The sequence below is a fragment of the Panthera tigris genome, chromosome B3 (genome assembly GCF_018350195.1).
Source record: "Panthera tigris isolate Pti1 chromosome B3, P.tigris_Pti1_mat1.1, whole genome shotgun sequence".
Classification (NCBI taxonomy): Eukaryota; Metazoa; Chordata; class Mammalia; order Carnivora; family Felidae; genus Panthera; species Panthera tigris.
Genome location: NC_056665.1, coordinates 29904223 through 29922865, shown reverse-complemented (window position 1 = coordinate 29922865; position 18643 = coordinate 29904223). Strand labels below are relative to the sequence as shown.

Here is an 18643-nt window from a genome sequence, read left to right as displayed (position 1 = left end):
TTTTGGGCTATCATTCAGTTACCATGGATTCACAGAGACCAGGTCTGTGCCCAGGCTAGGTCAGAGAAACTCTTCCCTGGAGAAGGGCCACGCGGGCTCTGCAGATGTGCACACTAAGAACCAGCAAGCGGCCAGAAGCCATGCCCCATCCCCACCAAGTGGCACCTACAGCAAGCCACTCTGGGGTATGACGCCAGGTGGTGAGAAAGGTCCCCTCCTTTGGGAGGCCTGCACAAGCCAGATGTAGGGACTTGCCATCACACTTGTGTGGCTACTCTGGGCCTCCCTTTCCCCACAGAGGAGCCAGATCAGGGCTGAAAGATGTCTCCCAAGGCTCTAAAAGGAATGCTCAGGAAAGCTCTGAGCAAGTGGAATCATATCTGTGCCTCAGCCTCAAGGCAGTGTGGGGAAGGCCTGGGTGCTCTGTTCTACCTGGGGACAGCCCATCTGCTTCCTTCTCTAGGTGGGTCTAGGTGACAGCCATTGTCCAGGCCTGAGCTCTGCCATGCTCCCACTTGGGTGGATAGAAAAACAGCCTTTGTACCCACCATGACTTCACCCTTTTCCTACCCACATCGCCTTTTTCTTTTTTGAATGTTTTATTTATTTTTGAGAGAGAGAGAAAGAGAGTGGGTGAGGGGCAGAGAGAGGTGGGGCAAAGGATCTGAAGCTGGCTCTACTGTCAGCAGAGAGCCCAATGCGGGGCTCGAACTCACGAACCGTGAGATCATGACATGAGCCTAAGTCAGACGCTTAACCGATTAAGCCACCCAGGTGCCCCTACCCATAGCACTCTTGGTGGTTGCAGGGGCTAGGCCACAGAGACCAGGGCCTGAGCATGCCATTTCCCCTTTGTGGGACTTGGTTTCCTCATGAAGGAAGTGGGAAGAGACCAACCTCTCCCCTCTAGGGCACAGCCCCATCAGGCAGACCTACACAGTCAGGGAAGGTGCCCGGGCCTGGTCTGAGAGACTGTACAGACATCAGCAGACTAGCTGTCAGTTCACACCTCTGGTCCAGTAAAATGGGCCCAACAGATCCCACCACTTATGGTTGATCTGAGAAGCCAATGAAATAATATGCAAAGGTGAGAATGGTGAACAGAGATCAGAGCATGCCCTAAGTAGGGTATGAGGCTAAGGATTATTACCCACATTTTACAGGTGAGGAAAATGGAACCCAGGGAGTTCACCTAACTTGCCCAGAGCCTGCAGGACACAGCCCGGATTTGAAACCAGCTCTCCCAGGGCAAGATCTTGGCTCTTACCCTCTCAATCTCTTGCCTCTCTGCAGTTCCCCAAGCTCAGCAGCTGCTCCGCAAGTTGTAGCTCCCCAGGCCCTGCCCTGTCCCTGCCTGCCAGCCTGGTGCCACCCCCAACAGACAGCAGGGTGAGAGGGTTGGCCTGTCCAGGAATTAGCACTGATATTTTTCTGGGGACCAAGTGGAGGGTGTGGAAGGTAGCTGGGAAGAGCCATCTTGTGACTTTCTGCCCATGAGACCTTGCTGACAGGGAGGAAGGAGCCACCGCAAAGGGCTGTGTGGAGGGGACTGCTGGGTGCAACTAAGAGGAGTCAGAAGTGGACAGGTGCAGGCAGCAGAACAGGGGGAGACTCGGTGGGGGAATGGGGACACCGAGGAACCAGCCGAAGTACCCAGGAGACCAAGAGCTGGCCTGCGGGAATCTGCCACCTGCTGGGCCATTGCCAGCTACCACCTTTCACCCCTTTAGAGTCACTGAGCCCACACCTCACCACAGCTGCGGAGACACCAGAAGTAGCCAGCAGTGGGTATGGGTAGAACACAGCAAATGAAGAAACGAACCCCGTTCTTCCCCATCGTAGGCTCCCAATGTGGAGTGTTCAACTGAGCAAGACAGTGAACTTGTGACATGAGATAGAGCTGGAGTGAGTTATACTGAGACTAGAAAAGGACTAGAAAAGCTCTAACACATGCCCAGGCATGGGGAAGGGAAAGCTAACAGTGGCTTTAGAAGGTGGAAGAAAGAAAAGTTAAGTTGCCAGCTTGCACCTTACTGGGCTCAAAAAACATTTTGCAAAATGTTAACCATTCTTGTTGAAAATGTTTCTAATGTCTGTCATGCTCTTGGGTTGATGGGCTCTTCATTCTTTATTTTTATCCTTTTTTAAAAAAGAAATATTTGGGGCACCTGGGTGGCTCAGTCGGTTAAGCGACCGACTTCAGCTCAGGTCATGATCTCACAATTCGTGAGTTCAAGCCCCACGTCAGGCTCTTTGCTGACAGCTCGGAGCCTGGAGCCTGCTTCAGGTTCTATGTCTCCCTCTCTCTCTGCTCCTCCTCTGCTTGTGCTCTGTCTCTCAATAATAAATAAACATTAAAAAAAATTTTTTTTAAATAAAAAGAAATATTTATTTTTGGAAGAGCGCGAGTGGGGGAGGGGCAGAGAGAGGGGTACAGAAGATCTGAAGGGGGTTCTGCCCTGATAGGCTGACAGCAGAGAGCCCAATGCAGGGCTCAGATTCAGGAACCACGATATCATGACCTGAGCCAAAGACATATGCTCTATCAACTGAGCCACCCAGGTGCTCCAACCATTAAAAAAAAATGTTTTTTTTTGAATGTTTACTTATTTTTGAGAGACAGAGAGAGACAGAGCGTAAGCTGGGGAGGGGCAGAGACAGAGGGAGACACAGAATCCAAAACAGGCTGCAGGCTCTAAGCTGTCGTCACAGAGCACCACACAGGGCTCAAACCCCCGAACAATATGATCATGACCTGAGCCAAAGAGGCTTAACCGACTGAACCACTCAGACACCCCTGCCACTGACTTTTGTGGAAAACCACCTTTTATCAGCGGGAGAGGAGACGGAACAGGAGACTAGACTCACTCTTCTCACCCCAGAAGCCCCAGACAGTGGCCTGAGCAGGCATCAGGGGCGGCACGGTGCCAGCCGCACTGTCCTATCCTCTCGCACACTACTCTCACTGAAGGGACCTCTGCAGCCAGTGTGCCTCCTATGGCCAGTTTACCGGCCACAGTTTACTGTTGCCAGTCTTCTGTGGACTGAGAAACCAAAGCCTAAAGACAGGAAACCTGACGTGAGCACTGAACTCTCCAGAAGGCAGCTCCATGAAGGCAGAAAGTGGGTCTGTTCTCTTGCTGGGTCCCAGAGCCCAGAATCTGCACAGCAAATACATTGGACAAGGGCTAAATAAATGTCTTAGGGAGGCCCTCGAGAGGCTGTGGCTTTAAGACTGCTGGCTCCTGAGGTTCCCCATGGAGGGGACCAGATCACTGGCTTGCATTTCAATGATTCATTACCCAGCACCTTTATATAAACCAGACAGACCCATCCCCTCTACTTCTTAAAGCAGTATTATCATCCCCATTGTACAGATAAGGAAACTGAGACTCAGGGAGGATCAGTCAATGAATAGTAGCCAGGGTCTTTCCACTGCCCCACAGCTACTTCCTCACAGTGGGGCTAATCTCCACCATTCTTAGTTAGCAAATTGAGGAAGGCAAAGGGCCAAAAGCTCAGGTATGGCTTGGATGGATGGATGGATGGTTGGATGGATGACCAGAGACTTCAGTAAGCAAGCTAGTTGCGTACCTGTTGTAAAGCAGGTGGCAGGTGGGTAAAGACAGGGTCCCAAGCCAAGGCCCTTGGGGAATTGGTGAGGAACACTGTCACCTGCAGACCTTTGTGGGGCTATCAGGAATAGAAGGAGTGTCTGTGGCTGATGTCCCCAGAGGCCCAAGCCAGGACTCATGGAGATAGAGAGAGGGAGGCCGACTCCAGATCAGCACAAGGGCTTCCCAAAAGCCGAAGTGATCCCAAATATGGCTACACAGGGTGAGCTGCTTCACCAGGTGGAGAGCACCCTGTCACAGGGGTCTGTAAGCAGGTTAGGGATTCTGCAGAGAGGTCTCAGCTGGGTCTAAGTGTCCCTGGCCCAAGGATTGGGGGGTCCATGCATAAGCAGATAAATGTGGGGTGATTTATAGTTTTTCTAAGATGGCCCAGGGTAGGTGTCAGAGGGAGAGATTCAAGAAGGTAAAGGTGGACTTTTATTTTTAAAAGAACAAAAGCACGTTGAATGTGGTTAGATGAGCTACACTGAGATCAGCTAGGCTGACAGGAGCTTGAGATTAGACATGAGTTTCCAGAGGCATATGGGTGGATCAGCTGATTAAGCATCTCTAGACCTTGGTTTAGATCACGATCTTACGGTTTATGGGTTCAAGCCCCGCATCGGGCTCTGTGTTAACAGTGAAGAGCCTGCTTGGGATTCTCTCTCTCCCTTTCAAAATAAATAAACTTAAATAAATAAATTTAAAAAAAAGAAATGAGTTTCCAGAGGACTCCACTTCTCCACTGAGCCCAGTCTGACCGCCTCCCCGGGGCCTTCAGGGGCCTTCACCCAAGCAGCCAAGCAGTAGAGCTGCCTGGTTGGCAGGGGCCCTGAGATGTCTGGGCCCCTCAGCCTATGGCCAGCAGTCACCCTGAGCCTTCCAGGGGCCCTGTCAGAGCCCTGCGAACTTTCAGAGCTTCTCAGGGATCCCACATAACCAGGTATGGGGGGCAACACTAGCACCAGAAGAGGACTACCATGTATGCGGGTGGGGAGACGGTGGGGGGTGGGGGGGGGCATAGGGAAACACTTATCTTAGTAATACTGACCACAGGGTGCTGTTGTTTGAGGAAAGCAAGAATGAGAGAGGTTATGTAACTTGTCCAGGCCCAATCAGCAATTGTGTGGGCGGGCCTGGCTTTCAACCAAAGTCTGTCTGGTTTGAAAGCTTTGTTCTTTTAAATAAGCCTCCTCAGATTATCAGGAAGGAAAGGTCTTGGCTACCACACTCCCCTCCCCAAGTCTGTGAAGTCCTGCCCACTTCCCTTATGCATTCTCAAGTCTTAAAGGAGTAGCTCGACCCCCACTTCTTCCTACTGCTTTGTGAAACCAAAACGTGTAGAAAGATCAGAAAAGGGAAGGGACAGGGAGTGAACACAAGTCCAGGCAGAAGCCTGCGGGTGGGAATGGGCCCCTGAGGTTTAGAAGACTGGAAGTCTAACGCACAGAGCTCTAAGTGGTCACGGTGAGATCTGAGTGAGGCTGGAGCAGGTGTCTGAAGAGGTAGCCTAAGGCCAGCTGGAGGAGAGACTCATGAGCAGGTGTGGGACCTTCCCAGGAGGTAAAGGGAAGCTTCGCCAGGTTCTGAGTTCAGGGGATGGGAGCTGGGTGGGATGCAGACAGGTAGAGGTCAGTGCTCTAAATCCATTATCACCTCTAATCCTCAGCACCCCCTGGAATGTCAGGCCTGTGCTATTCTTATTGCCCCCTGTTACAGATGAGCACCTGAGGCTCAGCAAGTGGATGATTGCTCAGGTCACACAGTCCCTCTGCACTGGCCCCACCAAGCTGGTGGGGCAGTGGGGACTCCCTAGATCTAGCACTGGGTGGAGTAGAAAGCAGATGCCAGTGGCCGAGGGTGAGGGAAGCAGTGGGATGCAGAGGATAGTTAATGGAGAAGAGGAGAGAACTGAGCCACCCCAGACATTGAGCCCTGGAGGAGACTGACCCCTTCAGCAAGGAGAGGCACCGTCCATTCCCTGTCCATAGCCAGCCACACAGGGCCTCTCGCCACATAGTTTGTGGGTGACCAGCCAGAGACTAGAGGCCAGCACTGATGGTCCACCTACTTACCCTGCACGTCCCGTTCCCCTAGTTTCACCCCTCCTACACACCTACACCTGCCAGGGGATACCCTACAGAACACCACCCCAGGAGGAAGCCCAGGCAGTGGGATGTGGGCAGAGCTCAGGCATTGGGTTCTCGTCCTGGCCAGTTCCATGAAACAGGCAGTGCAACCTTGGGCAAGTCACTTAACATCCTGAGCACAGAGCCCCTCCTGTGTAAAATGAATGTGAACATATTGCCCACCTCTGGGCTCTAGGACTAAATGAAATAATACATGGAGGAGCCCAGCAATGGGCACCCTGACACTTAATGAGCTCCTGGAAAATGGTGGCCATGGTCATGAGTACGTATGAAGTCAAAGAAAGGAAATAAAAAAGGCAAGCTAGGTGTGAATCTTAGCTGTGATACTTATTTGGACTGGTTGCCTCTAATCTCTCAGACTCAATTGTTTTTATTTGTAAAGTGGGATGAACACTTGCACTTTGTGCCCTCACAGGGCTGATGCAGGGTGTCTTTCTTTGTGGCCGTGAATTGCTCCTCCTTTGGGCTTGAGACTTGCTCAAGATACAGAGATGAAGCCCTGGAGCTGCAGAGGAGCCCCGTTCCCATCCCTACGCCTTTTCCTGAAGGCAGGGACAGACCGCTGCAGCCTCTGAAGAAGGCCCTGTGGCCTCCTCTGCCAGCCTTGTCAGGTTCTGGATCTCAGAGCTGACCCTGGGTTCTGGGTGCTAGCTGGGCTCCTGCACCTGCAGGGGGTCTGCACGTGAAGCTCCTTGCCTTTGCAAGGCCATTAACAAGCATGTTGCCACAAAAATCAATTTAATACAGACAAAGAGTCAGGCTCAGAGAGTGGAGGGACTCACCAGGGCCACCCTGTAAATGTAGTAGAATCAAAGCAGGGCATTAGCTTCTAAAGGCAGTGTAAGAGACAAAGATGGCACCTTCTACAGTAATTTAAATCGTATGGTACTGTCATAAGGATAGGCATATAGACCAATGGAATAGAATAGAAAGCCCAGAAATAAGCACATATATGATTTTCCACAAAGACATCAAGGTCATTCAATGCGGAAAGGAGTCTTTTCAACAAATGGTGCTGGGGAAAGTGATATCCACATGCAAAAGAATGAAGTTGGACCCAGTCTTTACACTGTATACAAAAATTAACTCTAAATTTATCCATGGCCTAAATGTAAGAGCTAAAACTGTAAAACCCTGAAAAGAAAACATAGGAGAAAAGCCTCAAAACACTGGACTTAGCAATGATTTCTTGGATTTGACACCAAAACCACAGATAACAAAAGAAAAAATAGATAAATTAGATTTCATGAAAATTAAAAACTTATGCATCAAAAGACAACATCAAGAGAGTAAAAAGATAATGCCCAGATTGAGAGAAAATATTTGCAAATTATATATATGATAAGGGATTAATATCCAGAATATATAAAGACTTCTTACAACTCAGAAAACACTAACAAAAGAGAGAGAGTATGAGCAGGGGAGGGGCAGAGAGAGAGAGTTGAGAGCTGTCCACACAGAGCTGAGGACACAGGGCTTGATCGCAGGAACCATGAGATCACCTGAGCCAAAATCAAGACTCGGACGCTTCACCGACTGAGCCACCCAGGCACCCCAAGAAATGAAATTCTAATGTCTGTTGAAACACAGATAAACCTTAAAGACATGCTAAGTGAAATAAGCCAGACACAAAAGGTCAAATATTGTATGATTCTACTTATATGAGGTTCCTAGGGTAGGCAAATTCATAGAAAGAAAGTAAGAGACGAGGGAAGGGAGATGAAGAGTTACTGTTTAATGAGTCCAGAGTTTCTGCTTGGGATGATGAAAAGTTCTGGAAATAGGTAGTAGTAATGGTCGTGCAACATTATAAATATATTAATGCTGCTGCATTGCACGTTTAAAAATGGTTAAAGTGTTGGGGCGCCTGGGTGGCTCAGTTGGTGAAGCATCCGACTTCAGCTCAGGTCATGATCTCACGGTCTGTGAGTTCGAGCCCCATGTGGGGCTCTGTGCTGACAGCTCGGAGCCTGGAGCCTGCTTCCGATTCTGTGTCTCCCTCTCTCTCTGTCCCTCCCCCACTCATGCTCTGTCTCTCTCTCTCTCTCTCTCTCTCTCAAAAATAAATAAACATTAAAAAAATTTTTAAATGGTTAAAGTGTTAAGTTTTATGTTATGTATATTTACCACAATAAAAAAACATAATCGTAGATTATAAGGTTAAAAAGCAAAACGAGGGGCGCCTGGGTGGCGCAGTCGGTTAAGCGTCCGACTTCAGCCAGGTCACGATCTCGCGGTCTGTGAGTTCGAGCCCCGCGTCAGGCTCTGGGCTGATGGCTCGGAGCCTGGAGCCTGTTTCCGATTCTGTGTCTCCCTCTCTCTCTGCCCCTCCCCCGTTCATGCTCTGTCTCTCTCTGTCCCAAAAATAAATAAAAAACGTTGAAAAAAAAAAAATTTAAAAAAAAAAAAAAGCAAAACGAAACAAACCTCTACCCTCTATTCATTCACAAGTGAGTCAAATGAGGTCACCTAAGTGGTAAAAGCCAGCTGTATGCTGGTTATCAGCAATGGCAATGCATCCAGCATCACAATTATCCACGCCAACGGTTCTCAACCCTGGCTGCACTTTGGAAACACTCAAGAACTTAGGAAAATACTGATGCCCAGCCTCCCACCCTGAAATTCTTATGTAATTGACCTTGGGTGTGGCCTGGGCATTGGGATGTTTGAGAACGACAGTCCTACAAGGTTTGGCTCCCTGTCACATTTTCGATATTATCTCCAAGTACTACCCACCTCGGTCACTTGGCCTCAGTCACACAGGTCTCCTTGTCCCTTGAATATGTCAAGCACTGTCCTGCCTCAGCCCGTCATCCCCTCTTTCCTTCCCAGTATGGCTCAGCTTCTGTTTTCCCATGTCCACTGCTGGGAAACCCTGAGTCCCATCTGGCCACCCCATCCCTGCCTTGGCTGTGGTCTCTGGAGCTCCAGCAGGCACTTCCTGTTGCCCAATAGTGGGTGCTGTCAACACCAGCGGAAGGGGCTGTCATTCCCCCACGTTCTCCTCACCCACTGCTCAGAGTGCCAGGTCTTAGCGAACCACCGCACCTCCCAGTAACCCCCAAGGGCTCTCTGACCTAAGCCTGAGAAGGTAGCAGCCAGGTCTAGACCAGCAACCCCAAAGTCCACCTCGGTGGTATCCCCAGTCCCACATCCCCTCTGAGATTTCTGCCTGCAAAACAGGCATAAGAATACCAAGTTCACAGAGCTATTGTTGGAAGGAAATGCATCTTGTCATTTAAAGCCATGGGAATGACTCTCTGATGGCAGAATTTAATGTGTAATGGTGAACAGAGTTGGGGAGGCATTCTGGGAGTAGGAGGATGCACATACGTGGCTCACCCTGTAGTGTACATGCAATCCTAAGTCTGGGTCCCTTAGAACCTGTTCCTGGTCTGCTAACTCCCCATAGTGAGCAGCAGAAGGTGGTCCCCTTAGTGCTGCCCTTAGCCTCCTCATCTTTAAGGCCTCTGTCTTAGATGAGCATCACTCTGACATCCCACATGAGGAATCTGAAGTTCAGAGAAGGGAAATGATTCTCCCCGGCCCAGCAAGTGAAGGTGGAGGCTAGGAGAGGCATTAAAGAAGGCCTGGAGGGAAGAGCTGTTGGAGTGAGTCCAGGGAAGAGCCCCAGCACGGGCAAGCCCCCAGGGCACAGGGTGCTACTCTCTCTTGCTGGAAGTCCAGGCAGTTTCAGTTTCCACACCAAGTTCCCTTCATTGTGTGGTTTGCGGCATCAGCTAGACTCTGGGTGAGGAGGGAGGGCATCCCGCCCACAGCCTGCAGCTCCTTTTCATGATAGGAAACATCCGCTGCTGGAGAGGGTGCAGGGAGGCAGAAGAAAGTGTCTCTGTCACCCCTTAAGGCCGGTCAGGACCTTTCACAATCTCCAGTCACTTTCCTACCAGTCGCCCTGCATGAGCCTGTGGGCCAGAAAACTGCCTTCCAAACCCATTGTGCCCACTCCCCACTTCCACACCTTCGTCCATGCCATTCCTTCCCCTGGGCTGCCATCTGCCAGCCTGCCTTCTCCCAAATCCTTGCCTGCCCTCCATAGCCCAAGCAAGGCCCTCCCGCTCCATTCCGGGGGGCTACCCCCGTGGTGTGTAGTACACAAGTCCCAGGAACTGGAGTGCAGGGGGTCATTGAGAAGCAGACCTTGTTTTCCACCAAGAATAAAATTGAGGGTGACCAAGGCTGCTGTGGCCAGTAGATCCTCCAGGTGACTTCTGCCAGCCTCACAAATGCACAGCAAGCATAACCAGAGACCTCTGCCTCCTTCTCACACCATCAAACAGCTGGCCATGTCCTGGGAAATAGGCACAGATGAACCAAGTTCTTGGGCCCCAGGGGGACGATGTACCACAAAGTGCACACAGAGTATGTGCAAGAGGTAATGCTATCAAACCACAAATTTCACTTAAAATCTCAGGCTTGAAAACAGCAGTTGCTTAGTTTTGTTTTCAAGTATTTTCCTTTTAATGACATACATAATCTGTGTTCACTTACAGAAAATTAGAGGGGAAATGGAGAGAAAAATAACCCTACTTCCAAAATGACCGAAATCAATGTCAACATATAGAGTCAACATATACAATGTCATGTATCCTATAAGAATTATAACTGAACCAAGAAGAAACTAGTCAATCTCCTTGAATTCAGAGGCAGAATATGATGGTGTCCAATAGACCTGGGAGGGAGTCCCTGCTCTGCCCTGGACATGTGGCCATGGAGTAGGCCCGCCCATGCCTCCATTCAGGAGATAGGAGGACATTGACAGAGAGAGTCTGTCCTCACTCCTTCAGACGGCCATGGCCAAGGACACACTGGGAAGGCATTTGGTAGCAGCAAAGGCAGGACAGCTAGGGCCTCCCTCTCCTACCTCCTGCACTGTCTACAAGCCCCTGATGCTTGGGAGGACCCCTTCCCCAGCCACTGGCCTCCTTGGCCTTCAAGGCCATAGGGGCCTGCCCTGCTGCAAATTCTTGAACAAAGTCTGAGCAGGCTTCAGTTCGTGGCAGAGCCCCTCCAGGCCTGGCCCTCCCAGCCCCTTCCAGGCCACTCTGGTCCCTCCTTCCTGCATAAAAAGGCTCCTGCCCAGCTAGAGATGCGGCCCCACTATCTCACTCAGGAATGTCTCTTCTCCTGGGAATCCACCCAAGAAAATAATCCTCAAGTGAAAAATTTTGATACACAAAGATCTACCCAATGCATCACTGTCTAGAGTAATGAATAATAGGCAGCAGCAACCTACATGTCCAACAATAGGGATTGGATAAATGAATCATACATCTACCAAATCCACAAGCTGGACTGTGTAGCCATTAACAATGGTGTTTTGAAACGAGGAAATCACACCCACACCCACACATGTTCAAAATGGAATTATGATGAAAAGAGGCAGGAGCGTCCACAACAATGTGAGTATACTTAACCCTACTGAACTGTACACTTAAATGTTAAAATGATAAATTTCATGTTAAGTATACTTTACCACAATTAAAAATAAAGTTTAAAGTGAAAAGGGGTGCCTGGACCGCTCAGTTGGTTGAGCGTCTGACTCTTGATTTCAGCTCGGGTCATGATCTTGCCGTTCGTGGGATTGAGCCCCACACCCAGCTCAGCGCTGAAAGTGTGAAACTGGCTTGGGAGTCTCTCTCTCTCTCTGTCTCTCTGTCTGTCTCTCTCTCTCAAAAATAAATAAATAAACATTACAAAAATTAAAATGCAAGGAAAAAAGGTACAGGAGAATACAAAATTGTGTACACAATGTGCTTGCACCTATGTCAAATAATGTTAGGGAAGCAGAGCAAAATATTACCAGTTGTCTTTGTGTGATGAGACTAAGGGTGCTTTTCTCCTGGCTTTCTCTATTTTCCTACTTTCTTCTTAGGATCTTATATTTATTGATTTTATTTCTTTAGAAGGTATGTACATAGCTTTAAGGGCTCAGAACAGAGTAGGTATCCAATGAGCATCAGCCTCTCCTGATTTTCTGTGAGGCCCCAAGACAGTGGTTGGCAGGTCCTGGGGTGGGGGACAGGCCAAAGTGGGGCCTCTATCCTAAATGGGGAACCTCAGAGTCTCAGAACTGGGAAGGGGAAGAGGCAACAGCAGCTGAGCCGACACAAGAGGGGAGGGATGGGCCCATCCTCAGCCCCTGTGTATCCCTGGTGAGTCATTCCCCCACCCGGAAAGTGGTGCCTTCCTCTGTGCTCTGTCTGTTGGGGAGCTCAGCCCCTCCCAGGATGACACAGAGGTTTCCAGATGATGCTAGAGCCTAGCCTCAAAGGGGAGAGATGTGACTACAAGTCAGAGGGAAAAGTTCAGGCTTGCTCCCTCTGTCCCCTTTGGTGGTCCATCTTACCCCTTAGGGGTGAGATGTCACTGTAATATATGTGGCCCATCCTCCTCAAGCCCTTACGTTTCATTTTAACAACACCAAAAGGGATAAGATGTGGATCTCAATAAAACCTGGTTCAAAACTAGATTTTCCTTCTTAAAACAATACTCAGTGGCTTCTTCGCAAAGCCTGGGAGGGAGCCAGAGGGTGGGATGGGAAGGTACAGCTCAGAGCAGGGCACCCCGTGCCTGGCTCAGTTATTAGGGAACCTCAGTGTTCAGTGTTGGACAGTAACTTCCTTGAAGGCCAGTCTCACTCACCTGATTGGATGTGGGGGTGAGGGTAGGTAGGGATCCAGCTTAGACCACCTAGCAGAGAATACTGCTCAACAAATATTTGTAGAATAGAACTCAAAAGAAATGAAGGAGAAAATGGGTTCAGGAAGGCAGTGGAACCATGTTCATGCATTCATTCTACAAACATAGACTGAACACTGTCCCTCGCTTGCCAGCCCTGTGTTGAGAATTTAGACAGATGTTTTCTGCAATAGAGTTTGGCTGCCTGCTGGGAGCTGAGACACTGGCAAGGAGACACTGGGAGGTGAGGGGCAGGACCTTGCCTTTTTTGGGTTTCTGTGCCCGTCTGACTCACTGCTGGGCAGGTTATATGAGATCTAAACCCTTCTCAGCTCAGGCACCTGATATTCTTACCCTCAACTTCGTCTCACTGACAAGCCCCACTCTGAGGCCCAGCCACTAACTTCCTGCAAAGCTGCGATGCTTTTTATCATTTGTATGTGTAACAGAAATTAAATTATCCCTTCCTTCCCCCTGTGGCTAGTCCACCCCTGCCTCACTCCATAGTGGCCTGCATCTGAATGTTTTGCCACAGAAAATAGCGGGCTATAAATAAATACTGGGTAGTCACATTGATAAATTAGAAATACAGGCCTGTTGAGAAACAGAACTGGCCTGCTCCCACACTGAATGTTCCCATCACTTCTGAGCCATTATGTCGGCTTTTTATAATTTTTTGGTCTCCCACCTTGCTATCAGCTATCAGCTATCTGTCAAGCTGTCTTTAACAGTTCATATCACTCATCAATGTATATCATGTTCCATGTAGACCCCCTCTAACTGATACATCTATAAATTAAAAGCTTGGGGCCCCTGGGTGGCTCAGTTAGTTAAGCCTCCGACTTCGGCTCAGGTCATGATCTCGCAGTTTGTGAGTTTGAGCCCCGCGTCGGGCTCTGTGCTGACAGCTCAGAGCCTGGAGCCTGCTTTGGGTTCTGTGTCCCCCTCTCTCTGCCCCTTCTCTGCTCATGCTCTGTCTCTCCTTCTCTCTCAAAAATAAATAAACATTAAAAAAATTTTTTTAATTAAAAGCTTGTTAAAATTATGGGTAAAATTAGAGTTCTTAAGCCCTAAGTAAAAATTATGGGGCATCTCATATGATTAAAGTATATGAGCTTTAATATAAGCTCTTAGCTCCTCAGAAACCGCTTGTGTTTCTCTTACTCTGAGCTAGTGCCAGGAATGGGGCTACATACCACCTGTGTTCTGGATGGTTGAGACTGCCGAATAACTGCAGTGCTATGGTGTTAGACATGATCCTTCTAGTTCATGGGCTTCCTTCCACTATTTAAGACTACTCATTTTGAACTGCTAAGCTATGGAATGGCTTGCCTTGGGCTGGGGTAGGGGGAAAGATGGGGGAGGGGCAGGTTGGGCTCTGTCCCTGGTATTTCTACAGCAGTAAGATCACTGTCTTTTGTTTTACAGATTTGTCTGTAAACTGAGCTTCAAAATACTTCTATAAACCTCGTCTGATCTTCTTACTTCTCTGGGAGGTAGGAAAAACAGACATTTTCCCTCCAATTTGCTGATGTGGCCCAAAGACCCAGTGATCTACTGTGTTGATAGAGGGTGTTGAAGCACCTTGGGTGAGAGCCCAGACACTGGAGCTAGCCTGTCAGGGTTTAATCCCCACTGTGTGACCTTGGGCAAGCTATTTAAGCTCTGTGCCTCAACTTCCTCCTCTGAATAATAGAGATAACAATAGCATCTACTTCATCAGTTTAAGTAGATGAATAGATCAACAGTCCTGAGAACAGTGCCTGGCACTTCTTTAGTACAAGTAAGTGTCATTTGTCCTCATGGGCTGAGCTGAGCATCAGGGAGAGGGGTTAGAATTCAGAGCCCTGGGGTCAGTGATGATGACCATGACCTCCTGGTGTGTTTGCCAGGCTCAGGGTGAGAGGCTCCCACTGGGCACTTCTCTCTGCTCTGGCCTTGCCTAGGCTATACCCTCACTCCAGTCCAGGGAGCCAGCAGGGGAGGAGAGGAGGCACTGGAGGTCTTGAAGCCTGCGATGGCTCAGAGGTGGGGCAGGCACAATGCATGGCTGGATGTCCCTTAGAAAGCCACCACAGCTGCAGCTCCTTTATTGCTGCTGCTGCTGTCCCTGCCACACCTTACCCACTCTTATGCCATCCCCCACTGCCCAGATCCTGCCATGGGGGCTGCTCCTTGCCAGAGCTCTGCCCTCAGGAAGGTGGGGCCAGGGGCCCTGGGGTGGGACAGACGTCCTAGAGGTGAAACGATCAGGGTCTCCTGGTCTGCCCTGGGCTACAGAGCACCCTGGATTTCCAGGCCCTACCTCTTTCCCCCACTTTTCACTCTAAGTCACAGCAGAGGTGATGACTCACTGCCCCACCCCCTACTGCAGCCAGCACCCCTTCGAGAGGACCCAGTTGCCAGCCTGGTACTTGGGCTGGGCTGAGCCAGGTCTGCCTCCATTGTTTTCTCTGGAATGAGCCCCCCTCTTCTTTGTAGAGATGGGGAAACAGAGACCCAGAGAGGAACGGAACGGGTACCCTCCCCAGGTGGCCCTCTGCCCACTGTGTGGTCAGGGCAGGTGAGAAGCAGGCCACTCATATGTTGGCCACAAGCCCCAAGCAGAGCACGGCCCGGAACGGAAGGAAGGCCTGGCTTGTTAACTGTCATCCTCCTAGCCACAGGCCCCAGGAAAGGGCCCAGGGAGGGCCAGGATATTGTCTAAGGCTGAGACGGCTGAGTGAAGGACCAGGGAGTCCTCTGTGTGGTTGAAGGGAGGCACCCTCAGGACAGCCTCATTCCCCAGCTCTAACCAGAGAGGTCTCCGCTTTTTCCCATGAGCTGCTGGGGACAGCCAGAGCTTGAGAAGCAGAGGAAAGATAGAGGCAGGGCTGCTAAAAAGCTGAGGGGATCTGGGGTCCAAAGTGGGCTTGCAGGCTGTGTGGCCCATGCCAAGCCATTTCACCTCCACAAGCCTATTGCGTGCCATCATTTCATGGGGGAAAGGATTTGAAGTATGCTTGCACTGAATTTAAGAAAGTTAGCAAGGAATTGCCCAGCCGTGCTGTCTCCTTAAAGGACCCCTAAAGTCTGCAAAGAAGAGAGGTTATATCAGGAAAAAAGAACTGTCATTTGATTACATTAGATCACCTTTTTAAATCCTCCCATTCAGTTGAGATGCTTATTAATATTTATCTGGACTGTATAGCTGGAGAAAATGAGGCTCAGAGAAATAAGATAGCTTGTCCAGTCTCTAAGTAGCAGGGCCAAGATCCCAATTCAAGTTTGTCTGGTCCCCAAACCCATGACCACCCCCCCTCCCTCCTTCACCTCACATGGCCTCCTCAAGCCCCTATCCATATATTAGATTTTCCTTTTTTAAAAAATATTTTTAGGGGTACCTAGGTGGCTCAGTCAGTTAAGTGTCCAACTTCGGCTCAGGTCATGATATCGCAGTTCGTGAGTTTGAGCCCTACGTCAGGCTCTGTGCTGACAGCTCAGAGCCTGGAGCCTGCTTTGGATTCTGTGTCTCCCTCTCTCTTCCCCTCCCCTGCTTGTGCTCTGTCTCTCTCTCTCTCTCTCAAAAATAAATAAACATTAAAACAATTTTTTTTAATTTTTTAAAAGTTTATTTATTTTGAGAAAGAGAGCGTAAGTAGGGGAGGGGCAGAGAAAGAGGGAGGGAGAGAGAGAGAGAGAGAATCCCAAGCAGACTCTGCACTGTCAGCTCAGAGCCTGATGCGGGGTTCAAACTCATGATCCCCAAGATCATGACCTGAGCCGAAGTCATACGCTTAACCGACTGAGCCACCCAGGCACCCCTAGATTCTCCTAAAAAGATCCTGCAGTGGGGAGATGGTCTCTCAGAGAAATCAGGCCTGGGTGTTTAGAGGATATCCCTCCCCCACCTCACTGTGGAGAAGTTTGCAGAGAAATCAGCACCCCAGGCCAAGGACCCCCTTCATCTTCCAACTCAGAAGGGACAGAAGCCCGGGTCACCTCCACAATAATTAAGACCAAAACATCAACCGCTATATTTATGAGCAAACCTCCTTCCTGGAGCCACACCCCCACCGGCTGCCGAGGGGGAAATTTCAGTGGAGCCAGCCTCCCCAGAGCCCATTCCACTTGTTCAATGCCCCAGCTGTCTTCACTCACCCAAAAGGCATCTCTGAACTGAAGCTGGGGCATCATCTTCAGGCAACTGCCACGGCAAAGCTTGCTCTCCTGCCACAGACAGGGCTGAACGAGGGCCAGGAGCCAGGCGCACCGTCCCAGTCCCGACAGGGCTGGCCCAGGCCCCCCCTCTCTGGCCGGCACCGTTTGCAGCGGCTCAGAAGGCAGCCGCAAGCCAGAGAGGAGCTGCCGGAGGGAGGAAAAGGGCTCAACCTGTTTTGTTTGGGGCTAGAATCAGCAGCAAAATGAGGAAGGAGCAGTACCCTTCCAGGGATGGGAGGGCGGGCCCTGGTGTCCGGCAGGCCCCTTGCCAACCCTGTGGTGATGGAGACACAGTCCAGGCTGCAGGACTGAGAGCAGGGATGCCAGCCGCAGTAGCCAGCAGGAGAGGCAGGCTGGTGCACAGGCCAGGCGGGAAGGCAGCCTGGGGCCTGCGCAGGAAGGTTTGTGCAACCTCCCCCCCCCCCCACCCCGCCCGGGGCAGGCACCGGGCCCTCGCCCACAGGAAGTGGAGCCGCGGTGCTCCCTGGTGCAGCCCCGCCTGACACCTGCCACTCTGCTGCCTGCCTCCACTTGCCCCCTTCCAAAGCCCTAGCTGGGCCATTCTCAGAGCCCATAAACTTAGGGAGCCTGAAGCCCACCGAAGGTGTGGGTGAGGATGGGGCAGGAACCCCAGTGCTGTCGCCCACCATCCCAGCCCCATGGCCAAGCCAGGTGCAGAGATGCTAGATCTCCACTCCCCAGCAGCAAACCATACTGGAGGGCTCACCCAGGTCCAGGACATCACTATCACTCATCAAACCCTGGCTGCCTAGTGCCTCAGTCCACAGTCTGCCCTCAAGGAGCTCGCAGCCTGGGGGCAGACAGCCCTGTGCTATTGTTGGGTGGGGGTGGGGGGCAGGGGGGTGGGGGGAGTGGAAGACAGAGATGGAGTGACTAGGTAACTAGCAAGGGAAAACAGCCTGAGGTCTCATAAGCACTGCCCACCCCCCCACCCCACCCCCTACCCGACCCCCACCCCACCCCCCACCCCCCCCCCACCCCCCCCACCCCCCCCCCCACCCCCCCACCCCCCCCCCCCCCCCTCCCCGCCAAGTCTCCAGATTACACACTCTCTGGGGCAGGAAACCTCCCTCAGGAAATGGAGTCTTCAGGCTGAAGAACGTGGTTGAACTGAGAGACAGGATTATGAAGGCATAGTGTGGGAGTCTGAAAACCCAGGCTGAGGCGCCCATTTTTGTTTTGCCTGGCCCCTACACTTTAGTGGTCGAGGGACCTTAATCGACCCTCTAACTCTCTGAGTCTCAGTTTCCCTATCTGCCACCACCACCCCGTCCCCCAACTTTGGAAAGGAGACAGTGTTGAGAACATTACTGGGATTTCCAGTTTGGCTGGGCAGGTGCTGGGGGCACTGTCTGGTACCACCTTGGAAAGAGCCCTGGGCTGCAGCCCCGAACACAGCCCCAAAGAGCCAGGGCCTGAATGCTCAGCAGAAAATGCTGGCAGGGGAGCCTGAGCCCAGGCTGGGTAGGCAAGAAGGGATGAGTCAGCCTTGTCTACAAATCACCACCCTCACCAATGCCTCCTTTACCACCGACTGAGGTGATAAGACAGATGAAAGCTGGTGTGCAAGACAGCTAAGCTCCCAAGTGCCAGTTCTGTGTGCCCAGACTTAGAGATGGGGCACACCCATACTTCTGAAATAGCCGCCCAGGAGAGAATACTTCAGGGAGAATTGTAGAGCAGTGGGGCTGCCCCTGGGAGTCCCCTACCTCCAGAACCCTTAGGTTTGAGCCACTAAACATCTTCAGCATTGAAGGCACCAAGCCAGGTTTTCTGTTGCTTGCAGCTGATGACAGCTAATGGTGTAAATATCACCTTGAACTTTGAATGCTGAGGCTGCACCTTATCCTAACGGCAGCTGATAGCACTGACTCAGCCTCCCTGGCCTGTTTTTCCATCTATCAATTGGGGTGATGCCTCTAGTTCTGGAGGCAGACTAGAAACCCTATGGTAACAGGA

At 50.9% G+C, this 18643-nt stretch overlaps 1 protein-coding gene across 2 annotated transcripts in view; it reads right to left on the bottom strand.

Moving 5' to 3' along the window:
- Positions 1 to 17065, bottom strand: part of PSTPIP1 (proline-serine-threonine phosphatase interacting protein 1) — a 46975-nt gene extending 29910 nt beyond the window's left edge. For both annotated transcript variants that reach the window (XM_007084623.3, XM_015538682.2), the window contains exon 1: positions 16604 to 17065. In XM_007084623.3, coding sequence (XP_007084685.1) covers positions 16604 to 16639 — 36 coding nt within the window. In that variant the 5' untranslated portion in view covers positions 16640 to 17065. The remainder of the gene's footprint in view (positions 1 to 16603) is intronic.
- Positions 17066 to 18643: the final 1578 nt, after the last annotated feature.